This window comes from Rhodamnia argentea, chromosome 8 (assembly GCF_020921035.1).
Source record: "Rhodamnia argentea isolate NSW1041297 chromosome 8, ASM2092103v1, whole genome shotgun sequence".
In the NCBI taxonomy this organism is placed as follows: Eukaryota; Viridiplantae; Streptophyta; class Magnoliopsida; order Myrtales; family Myrtaceae; genus Rhodamnia; species Rhodamnia argentea.
Window position 1 is genome coordinate 27,614,983 of NC_063157.1, and position 11,415 is coordinate 27,626,397.

At 38.7% G+C, this 11,415-nt stretch overlaps 1 protein-coding gene and 2 long non-coding RNA genes across 4 annotated transcripts; 1 reads left to right on the forward strand and 2 right to left on the reverse strand.

Annotated features, from left to right (window-relative positions):
* Positions 1-102: 102 nt before the first annotated feature.
* Positions 103-3,984, reverse strand: LOC115738319 (E3 ubiquitin-protein ligase RSL1-like). The gene is made up of 3 exons (XM_030670925.2): positions 3,128-3,984; positions 823-1,595; positions 103-369 (listed from the first exon to the last, which is right to left on the reverse strand). The coding sequence occupies exons 1-3, from the start codon at positions 3,878-3,880 to the stop codon at positions 252-254; spliced, it is 1,644 nt and encodes a 547-aa protein (XP_030526785.1). The 5' UTR covers positions 3,881-3,984; the 3' UTR covers positions 103-251.
* Positions 3,798-11,415, forward strand: LOC125316194. The gene is made up of 4 exons (XR_007199495.1): positions 3,798-3,808; positions 6,681-6,682; positions 7,572-7,736; positions 11,389-11,415. It is a non-coding gene; the product is annotated as an uncharacterized LOC125316194 (long non-coding RNA).
* On the reverse strand, positions 7,593-9,931 carry LOC115738323. Of its 2 annotated transcripts, XR_007199494.1 has the most exons (3): positions 9,644-9,931; positions 9,434-9,560; positions 7,593-7,989 (listed from the first exon to the last, which is right to left on the reverse strand). It is a non-coding gene; the product is annotated as an uncharacterized LOC115738323 (long non-coding RNA). The 2 variants fall into 2 exon arrangements; XR_007199493.1 differs by lacking the exons at positions 9,434-9,560; positions 9,644-9,931 and adding an exon at positions 8,157-9,014.

The following is an 11,415-nucleotide window of genomic DNA, read 5'->3' on the forward strand; positions in this document are numbered from 1 at the left end:
TTTCTTCCTAAATTGGATTACCGAACTGAAAATACAGGTAATAACGAAACCTGTATCGTCAAACATTCACCTCTCACTCTTGCTCATGTAACTGTGCAGTATAGAATTAACAATTCATCTCATGAAAATATAAGCAGTGCCGTATGACACCTGCTCATGTCCTATATTTTGTAACTTCTGATGCCTATATTTCCCCAACAATCTGAGAAACTAAAGATCTATAGATTCTGTACATTCATTTTCGCATAGCATCAGTACCTTCCGCCGCCCTCACGAATAATGTTCCGTTCATCCCAGATTGGGCAGGAGCATGTTGCTTTCTTTTTCTTCCACTCAGCTCCACAGGTATAGCAGAACTCATGTCCACATCTACAATTATGAAGGCAATCAATTGCAATGCAAATTTTCGAATTAAACAACTAAGTTGGCAACACAGAATTATACCGTTAGAAAATCATAGAATAAATTGGACAGCAAGACTAAACGAGTGGAAAGATCTATAACTTGTCCCATGCAGTATACCAGAAGAAGTCCTAGTTGTTTCTGCCCAACTCCAAAAGCGGTCCAGCCCGATGGTGAACTACGAATTCAGATAACAAAAGATCCAGGTCAACCCACACCAACAGACCTAACTAAAATCTGAGCTTATCCCAGGACCACAACACGAACTGAAAATCTCAAGTTCATTCTGAGATGAGATTTCCAAATTAAAGAGTGCAGAAAACATCCTAACGAAGAATAGAGCCCAGTCAACTGAGTGTAGGATCACATATCAAGTGTCAACGATAAGAAAGGGGGATGAGTTTAAAGAACGGGGAAAACCTGCACGTGATGTGATAGCAACCTTCAGCCAGTTCAACCAGATTTTTGCACTTCACGCACTCACGCCACAGTCTCATACTTGCAAGAAACTTCAGCTGTGCATCTCCAGCAGCCGCAATAGGATTTGACCTCTGGTACTCATGGCAGCTCATGTTATAATGCCAGGGGACTTTGCAATCAACACAGAAAAAGAATTGGCATTTCATGCATTTTCTAGCTCCGCCATGTTCAGCTCCAACAAAAACCTCTTTGGAATATTCTAAAAGCTCATGTTTTGACATTAAAGTGGAACATCTGGGAAACGGACAGTAGACTCTCTCTGTCACAGCAATAGATGCTTCTTTCATCCGTTGGCTCATAATTGAAATAACATTTGGTTCCAGAAACCCACCACAGCTATCGATCTTCACCTCAGAGTTACAACCATCATGAGGACATTTAATCATCACTCCATCCAGCAACTTTGCTTCCACATGCCTCTTCATACAAGAAAAGCAATACCTATGCAGACATTCCTCAACTGAAAACATTTCAGTGACACTGCTATCTTCAAAACATATTACACAAGTCTCCTTCAAGCTCTTCCCATCATTAGTCTCCTCAGACCATGAGATCTGAGAAACAATAGCATCTCTTGCTAGTTTATATGCATATTTAGTATCATTTGGCCCCACCAAGGTTGCACCAAAATATGTCAACTTCTTTTGGAGCATAGTAGCCTCATTCAACGGTGCAGTAATCTTGCTTTGTCCAGGCGATTGGATGCCTGTTAACTGTCTTTATTGCTGATTGTCAGGATTAATGACAAAAAGGAAAAACGAAAAATAAAATATGTAACTAAAGTTTCAGTAGTACTTCCAATTTCTGACGTATGCAGATAACAATAGGAATTAGAATTGAAAAATAGCATGAGAGAAACACCTCCAATATACGAACCAGAATAGGACAGCTGCAGAGGATTATGAGCAAAATAATGAAATGTCAACTGAAACTTGAGGAGTGATCAATGTCAATATATATTGGCAATTTTGCATCAAAGTGAACTTTTAAAGAACACACAAGCCACAATGACGAAGCAGATTAAAAACTTCTATTTTTCCCTCTTCAGGTAGCTGCAAAAACGGATCGCATTGTGTAGAGTGAAAATAATTTACAAAGTTTGCTAATTGAAAAAAGAAGCAAAACCTTGCTCAAAGCACCACTTGATCAAAATCCAACAATAGAGAAGTCATACCTATCGGCAATTCTAATAGCAATTTAATCGTACATCAAGAAAGAGAACTGATGTATTGAAAAGATTGAACAAAAAAGTTCATGTGATATGGTTGTTGCTATTTATTCCAAATGACCAATTTTATTGGAAGAGTGGTTCTTTCTGGTAAGTATAGACATAGCAACTCCCTTGACATAAAAGGAGAGAGCAGCACAGTATCAGCTGGGACTTAGGTTACACTAGCGGAATATTGGTGGCAAATGGAGCAAATGCTTCTAAATTGTACCAGGAAGAGATGAGCAACAATGTGGACCTAGAGGCTATTACCTTGCAATATAGAGCATCATTGCTCTCCGTAGAGGAACAGATGCCAGTTTCTCACCATAAGCTATCCCATTTCAAAAACCAAGTAATTTCATCAGCCAGTTGAGATAGTCCCACTTAAATCACACTTTTACATATTTGTCTAGCAAATTCGCATTAACCAATAGGAATAACATTTCAGAGTATCATTAATAAGGGAAGAACCAGAAACTGTCTAGAGGAAAGTAAAGTAATTGTGCAGAATTAGCTCTAACGATTCGCCAAGAAAAGCATCGCATTTGGGAATGCAGTAAAGAGATCATATACCATCATCCAGATACTTCTTCTTTGAATGGAAGGTACTAAACAACTCATCCTAAAACTCTAGCTTCCAAAACCAGAAACCCCTGCTTTTTTTTTTTTTTTTTTTCCCTTGCAACATAGGGCAAAAAGACTGCAGGTGGATGAAAAAAGAAGTTCCTTATCAACCAAATGGTAACAATTTACGAACCTAATAATTAGCCACTTTTTATACCTGCTTAATGCCTAGTACTATACCAAAAAAACTAGTCAGCATCACCAGAACATTTCCGCCTACCAAAATGGAAATGCATGTGATGTAAATCTAGCCCAAGAAATCCAGCAGTACAAGTTCCACCATTGTCTCAGATACTCAAACCAGTCAACTTGACAACTGACGCAACAGCTTAGCGAAATGAACAAAATCATTAGCAAAATGCATTTTGTAAAGGAAAGAGGTATCTAATGGCGAAAATTGTCAAAACTTACGTAGTTATACAGCCTGACATCGCCGATCAATGCGTTAACCCTCTTCAAATCCAAGCAAACCGCAGCATGAAGCCCTTGGACTAAGGCCTCGATCTCAGCTTCTAAGTCACCGACCAAAATGTCATTGATCAAAGGCTTCTTCACCTCGATAATCACATTGTCCTTGAAATCACAAATAGCCACCCCAAGCCCGGCCACCACAACCTTCTCCTCCTTAATCCACTCCTCGCTCACCAAACCCTTGACATAAACCCTGAAACACTCACCACTCGCGGACGACGCCGACGAGGATGATGGTGCAGAGGAAGAGCAACCAGCCTCGAACGGCTTGTGATAAAAGTCCCCGTAGTCTTGCCATTCTTCCTCAGGAATCCCGAAGACTTCGGCGGCGAACCTCTGGTCGTGAATCCGACGGTCCAAATCCAGCCTCATCCTCCGGAACTCAGCCTCGCACTGCGCGCGATCCTCGTGCTCCCGCGCGGACCTCTCCATCTCCTCCAGCACCTCCAGCATCAGAGCAGTCGCCAACGACCGACCGTCCTCGTCGTCTCCGACCCACGAGGCGCCGTCCGCGGGGGGTGCGGGGGGAGGACCCGACGCCGAGGGACGGGAAGGAGAGAGGGAAGCGCTTATGGCTTCCTGAATTTGGAGTTGGAAGGCGTAGTCGTAGTCGGCGTCAGAGTCTAGGGCTCGGGACGCGACGAGCTCGTGACGTTGATCGGCGACGGCCGTTTGGAGGTCGTCGCCTTCCATTTCTCGAGCTGGCGTTGGCCGAAACTTTCCCTCGTTTTCTCGGCAGGCCGGATTGCGGGAAAGTGAGGAGCAACACTAGCAAGAGGTGGAGGGAGACTCGTGTTGTTGCCGCAGTTATAAATGGAAGGAGAGTAGCTTCTCCGAGGGTGCAATTGAATTTAAAAAAGAACTTTAATTCTCTCGATCGAAATGTAAATCTTGCCGATTAGATTACGACCGCATTCAAATTCTTGACATGTCATTGTCTATCGAGATATATCGATCGATAGAATTCCTTTGCTCTTTGAAATTTTAACCAACAATTTAACTTTCATTATTCAATGATTCCAAATAAGAAGTGTTCCATAATGGAGGAGGTGTCATTAGGGCAGCTTTTCTTGCGCATTTATCTCTAAAACGACGAAGCATGTAAAATCATCTCGGATCATTATAATAACCAAAATGTGTTCAAGAAATTTGAAGTACTTAAAATTTAACGGCAGTGCAAAATAGCCAACTGCCCATGAAATCCCACGTTTCTAGTTTTTCCTGTCTTGTCTTGTCTTGCTCCCGGCTAACCGCTTTTATAATTTTAACAATAAAAGATTAGGACTTTGCCAAGATAACAGTTTTTTGATGACCGTGAGAATAACGGTACGTTGTGAGCCATAAATTCTTGAAAAAGTGGATCCCACAATAAATCCGTTATTCATTTTTTGCGACTCACAACATGCTGCCAATCTCGCATAAAAAAAAAAAAAACCTATTATATAAACATACTTCAAGATATTATCCGGTTACAATTGTTGCATGCCAACGCCGATTCGTCCATTTTCCAGGAGTGCTTATTTCAATCCAGATCGAAGATTAAATGAATCCCGGCCATTAATTTCGTGAGTTTTACATGGAAAGTTCGAGTAACCCCCATCAAATCAACGATTGTGGTACATTTCATCAGATGAACCGTTTCTAGTGAAGACATTTTCATATCCTCTCTCTCAGAGGATTCATCGTCCATCTTAAGAAACTACAATACCATTATCCCACACTTGCTCACTTGCATCATGTTCTCCAAATAAAGACTACGTTTGGTAAGTTTGAATATTATTACATGCTCAAGATAGGATAAAATCTGACATAAGAGTAATATAGCCCAAATAAAATTATCCCATGGGAGAGGTGGCATAAAAGTGGATAGGATTTCTAATATACATAATATAAAAGTTACTTTTCTCAAATAACAAATTTCTTAAATTACTTAGATTAAAACAATATTAAGACATAAAATCCTTACAAAAAAAAAACAATATTAAGACATAAAATATATGTGAATTGTAAAATAAAAAGTCAAAATAACAAAACCTAAAAAAAATCATTCTTATAATTCCTATTTGTATTTATTATATTAATTTTTTTATCATGTAATATAAATTCAATCTATAAACATATATTTGGTATTTATAAGGTATTCTAGTATTTTAGTTATATAAATACAGTTTACTATTTAATAAATTTTTATTAGAGAATGATGAAAGGGGGAAAAATTTTAAAAAATAAAAGAATTAAAAAGATAGGAAAAATTAGAAAATAAAAAGCAAATAAAAATGAATTAGGCAAGAGTGTTATTGGAGATTCTTACCACCTCCATTTGTGCACTTTTAGGTTCATTTACACTAATATGCCATTTAAACCAAATAATAAACACGATACGATATGAAAATATCCAGTTTATCAATGCGATTCACCAAACGGTGAATATGATATAGCAAAATCTTTGGATTTCATATCCTATCATATCCAGTAACATCTTGACTAGAAATCCATATCACCAAACATAATTAAGGATGTGTTTGCTTTTGGTAAAACTTCATAATAGAAGAAAGTACTTTCTAGAAATCATTTTTTAGGAAAATATTTCTCTCTTTAGTGAATTCATTTTCTCGACTTTAAATATGTTTGTTTGCTTTGACCATAAAGGACTTTTCGTTAACTACTCATTTTCAGCAAACTAAATACATAAAAGCCTAGAAAACTAGTTCGCAAAAAAAACAAATGTATTAGTCAAACAAATGCATCCTTAACATTCATTACCATCAGAGTGCATCACAAATGGGACAATAAGCATGGTTAATCATCAATGTCTACAATGTGTATTTAAGAATAACTCTTAGGATCGATTCGCTTAATGAAAAACTGCTTCAAGAAAATCATTTTTCGATTTTCCGGTATTTGGATGCCCAAAAACTAATCGATTTACGAAAATGTAACAACTTCCCCTCATGCAAGAAGAAAATCACTTTCCCTAAATCACCGAACTAATGAAACTAAGAATTTTCCTTACAAATGATTTTTCATGAAAAATATTCCTCTTTATTATGAAGTTTTCAGCTCCGTTTATTTCACAAATGATTTGAAAAAGATTTTCTTAAAAACAATCACTTGTATTGCTTGAATTAATTAGCTAATGGAAAAATGATTCATCATCAATAACAATTATTGCCTAAAACTTTTCGCGAACAATGGTTTTTTTTTTTCCGCATGTTCACTTTTGTCGCCGATACAGGCAACTATTTTTTGAATAAATGGTATGACCCAAATAAACTCTTTTAATATATTTATAATCATTTATTGTGATGCAAATCTAATGACTCGTAACCAACCCTACACATACCCGACCGACCCATATTCCTAAAATAATTACATAATCAAATCTAGAAAACTCATACTCAAAGTGAGGTAAGTGAATGTGAGATTGAGTGAACAAAAAGTCTGTAGAATACTTGCATAATTGGTTGCGTTGATCTTTCTTGGTTGAAACCAGGCGTAAAAATGATATTACCATAAATTAATAAATCAAAATAAAAAAAATTGGCATTGATTTTAAAAATAAAGAGAGAGTTATAAAAATAAATTAAGTGGCATACTGCAGTGCACGGTAGAAGGAGAGCGTATCTCGAGACATTTAAGTGGATTTCAGGATGTGACGAATGGTGCCGAAGCCTAAATTGCCAGAGTCGTGAAGGGCTTTAGGATCGTACAGTGATATGACTTGATTTTCTAAAACAACTTTAAGATTTATATTAGGCCCGATTTTGATGATAGATTAGACTAGATAGATTTCCACAGGGGAGAAGGATGCGACGAACCCAAATTTTAACACTCGATCAGTGCAGATGAAGTGAACGGTTATTTGCTCGCTTTCGAACCACTTACATATGATCTAAGAGTTATTATTTGTTAGTAATTAGGCTCTTAGGATTCACTTTGTACCCAGGTAAAATGGCCAGCTCTTGCGACAAAGCTTCTACTTTTAGCTTGGATTACCACAATATAAAGATTGGCCGGCTCGTTCACTTATCATTGTCAGTCGAGAGCGACACAGTGAGTGAATGAATGAATGAGACGGAGACAGAGATCATATTGAAGGAGAATCACGGTTGAGCAAAACGAAAGAGCGTTCAAGGTGGAATGTCTCTCCACCGAAACTTCGTAGCCCATGTTAGCGGTTCCATCCCCTCTGTAAGTACTTGTAAACCATATCTTATGCTTCATACATAAATTGGATCGATGGGGAAAGTGTATTTGTCATATGCCCAATGCCTATGTCAGCAAACAAACAACATCACGGGCATCGTGATTGACAAAATGTCAACATTGTGGGAGCCAACTCTTGAACTCCTGAGGGTCATCTGTAGAATCCCACCAGCAGCAGAGTGTATTGATAGGATCAGACATATAGTGTAGCATCATCAAATAGTAACTGTAACCGATTCTCTGAATTAGGTGGTGAATCTCTTGCTCGGTCGGTGATTTTCTGACTGAGCGTTAACGCTGCCTTTGCAGGCTGGCTTAGATTTGCAGATAGGAGATCGAGGTCGTGGAAAAGAAGAGTGCACGTCAGAAGCGAAGTTTTGCTGTGGGGGGCATTACAAATTTGGTTTTTAGAGTCAAGTTTGGGATGTTACATGAACTCTCTCAGGTGTTGTTATGACCTGTGCAACGGGGCTGCTGGTCTGTAGCGCCTCGCCTTTCCATCCATGCGGGACAAAACGCAAGCTGGTTTTGCATAATGTTTCCACACATTTGTCTACCTGTGGATTTGAGCAATTGTCACAACAGTTGGGTCGGGTCTATCATGGCCACCTAACAAACATGGTAAGCAGACCAATCTCAATCACCCCCTTTAACTCTTCAACTACAATGACAGGAAAATTCGTTGCACATTCAGAGGCACGCAAGTTAAAGGCCAAATGATTATAGACAAAGGTGGATGGTTGGAAGAGAGATTGGGAGATACCTGATCAACATAGAGAGAGCATTCTCGATTTTCCTTTATTAACCCAAGACTTACCAAAGGCATCCATCATTTGCAACTCCTCCAATTTGCTCAAACTTTGAAGCACACCCAGTTCCATCATCTAAAGTAGTGAACATTAGCTCAAGCCAAACAACCTCGACTCTGCTAAGTTGCCCAATGTTTTGGCGATCGATGAATTTTGAAACTCACTTTGGGAGAACTTGTAGTCTTTTTAGACTAGCCAAAAATGGATACATCTCTAACGAACGATCATCAAGACACGAAGTGTGCAGTTTATACAAGAATTGAAATGGCGAAGGCAAAAGAGTGAGAGGAATCTTAGCAAGATTTAAGAGCATGAGTTTCCTTTTTTAGAGTCAAAACATTAACCTTAGAGATTCATTGTTCTGAACAATAATCGATGTGTAATTCAGGGATAATCCGATCATTTGGGAAACTCCTTATCAATATAGGTGGAAAGCATATGGCCCTAAAAATTTTGAGCTTGTCCTCAAGCAACTAAGCCATCAACTTATCTTCTTCTCATGTTGTGCAGCTTGAAACCATCAACATCTCCATGTCTAACAAAGGGGCCTTGAAGACTACGAATTAGTGAGTCCAACCTATTTCTAGCATTTTCCATGTTGCTATGTTCTTGAAATAACTCCAAATTCATGTCGTACTTCACCACACTTTCAAGAGAGGTTTCAAAGAGGTCATAAATAGTACAGAATTGTAACAATGACTTTACCTCCTCGCCTTAGGCGAGCCTTTTAAATGATAACTCAATTGCAAAGTTTTATTTATCACATCACTGAGACTTCGTTTGTAAAATCTTTATTTGTTTCATAGTATCCTCCTTTCGCCGTTTCAGTTCCCGCATCAACTTACACACTTTGTGTCTTGACGGTTGTTCGCTAGAGGATGTAGCCATTTGGCAAGGTAAAAAGGCTACAAATGTCAGCCTTGTGAATTCTAAAAATTCATCCGTCAGCCGAAAAATTGGCAACCGACAAGCTGAGATTGTTAGACTTGAACTATTGTTAACTACTTTGAACATTCTTCCAGCAAAATCCTCATCACCACCTAACTAGCAACCATAACCCATCATAAATGATCAATAACACCATAATGTTAATCGAAGTCCAAATGAACTCAAGCAGAAAAAGTTGCTAAACCATTCATGTATCATAGAAACCCGCCTAAGGAAATTTCTTGATCACAAAGTAAATGAATCAGAACTCAAAAATGATGAAAAGAAATGTCCAGATGCCCACCTCATCTCCTTGTCTTGGGAATCAACCGAATCGAAACTATGTGCTCGGGTCCTTTCCTCCTCTCTTTTTCCTCTGCCTGTCTCTTCGCCCCTTGAGATCCCCAAAGGGCTCACAGCAAAACAGAGAACTGAAAAACTCCCAGTTCAGATTCCTGATGTGAATCAAACATTGAGATGCACTTAACAAATGAGGGGGGAGAGAGATATTTACCGGACATGCTTGAAACTTCTTTGAGAGGATACAAACAGAGGCCGATCCAGAGAGGGCGAGTGCTTAAACTTTCGCCTATTCACAGTGATTTACATAACTTAAAAGACAGTGAAACAAAGCCAAGGATCCATGAATCGAGAGTTACGGAGGAAAGAAACAGAGTCGAGCACATCAAGATCTCGGCGTCCATGGACGGATCCAGAAATGGCGGCGGGGAGGGCGATGGAGGCGGACCTGCTGGTGAAGGTGAGGGGATGGTGGCGGAAGGTGTAAAGGAGGAAGAGAAGCGTGCAGCGTTCTAGGGTTCCTTTTCTATTTATATTGAATGGAACGAACATTCGAGATATGCATATTTTTTTATTTTTTATCATTTTTTTTTTTTGGTTGAATAAGACCCGAACCGAAATTTTCGGGTCGGGTATCTTTGACACAATGGAGAGCGTGTCGTGATTTTCCTTAATCCACCCGAGAATGATCAAAAGGTATTCATCATTTGCAACTCGTCCAATTTGCTGAAACTTTCGTACACATCCGGTCCAGTGAAGCTTCATAGACAAGGCAGCTAGGCAAAAGCCACTAGATGAGAGGGGCAAGCACCGATAGCAGCTCGACCTTAGGAAGAAGTAAAGGGAGAAGCCTGATCCTAGACATATCGTACGAGAAATTCTATTCAATATCTGAGCATAACTTTCTCCACGTGAACCCAAAGCAACACGGGCTCGGAATAATGACTTCATCCGCTCGTCTTTTGAACGGTCGTAACTCAATTGCAACATTTTATTTATTATCTCGGCTAATTATTTCTTGTTGGACATCTCGATTTGTTTCAAAACATCCTTCCACTAAGATAAATCAACATCTTTAAAGGTTTCGCCATTATAAGAACATGCACATCTTAAAAACACTGGATTATTTGAATGAAAGGATTGCTCAAAATAAATCGAAATGTCTAACAACGAAGGAATTAGTTAGGTGATTAATAAGAAGTTGCGATTGAATTCTGATCGTTTTAAAGACGAGGAGGTGAAGTCGTTGTTATGATTTTGTGTCGTCTACGGCGTGTTTGAGTCCTCCTTTGAAAATTTGGTGAGGGTACAAGATGGATTTGCATTTATTTCAAGAAGAATCCAACATAGAAGAAGTTATATAGGTTGAGCTCACTAATATGTACTTTTCAGGTTTCCTCCCTTTTGTTAGACATTGGAGATGCTGATGGTTTCAAGATACATGAATTGGTTCATGACTTTATTGCTTCGGTCGCTTATAAAGAACATCCCTTCCTCATGTTGAAAGAGAAAGACAAGTGGGCTGCACAATTGCCCAATGACAATCTCAAAAATTGTAAGGTGATATGCTTTCCTTATATTGAGAGCTTCCCAGATGATTTTTTTTTGTTTTGTTAGATTGGCCTTTTTTTTTTTGTCAAGTTAGATTGGCCTTGAAATGCACATCTTTTTTTGTTCATAAATAGTAAAATATCTTATTGGGATACGTCTCTCTTTTGCATTTCAGATCTTGAATAATTTACCTACTATGTGTCTTGATGGTTGCTCATCAAAGGATGTAGCTACTTACCAAGCTAAAAAGCCTCCAAATTCTCGGCCTTTATTTGTAAACAACAAAAAAATGTGCAATTCATGTATCATAGATCCGCCTCAAGAAATCTCTTGATGAACTTCGAAAAATAATCGAATCACGCTAAAAAAATGATTAAAAAAAAGGGCAAGAGATGTTCAAATGCCTAGCTCATCTCCTTGCCTTCGGAATCAACC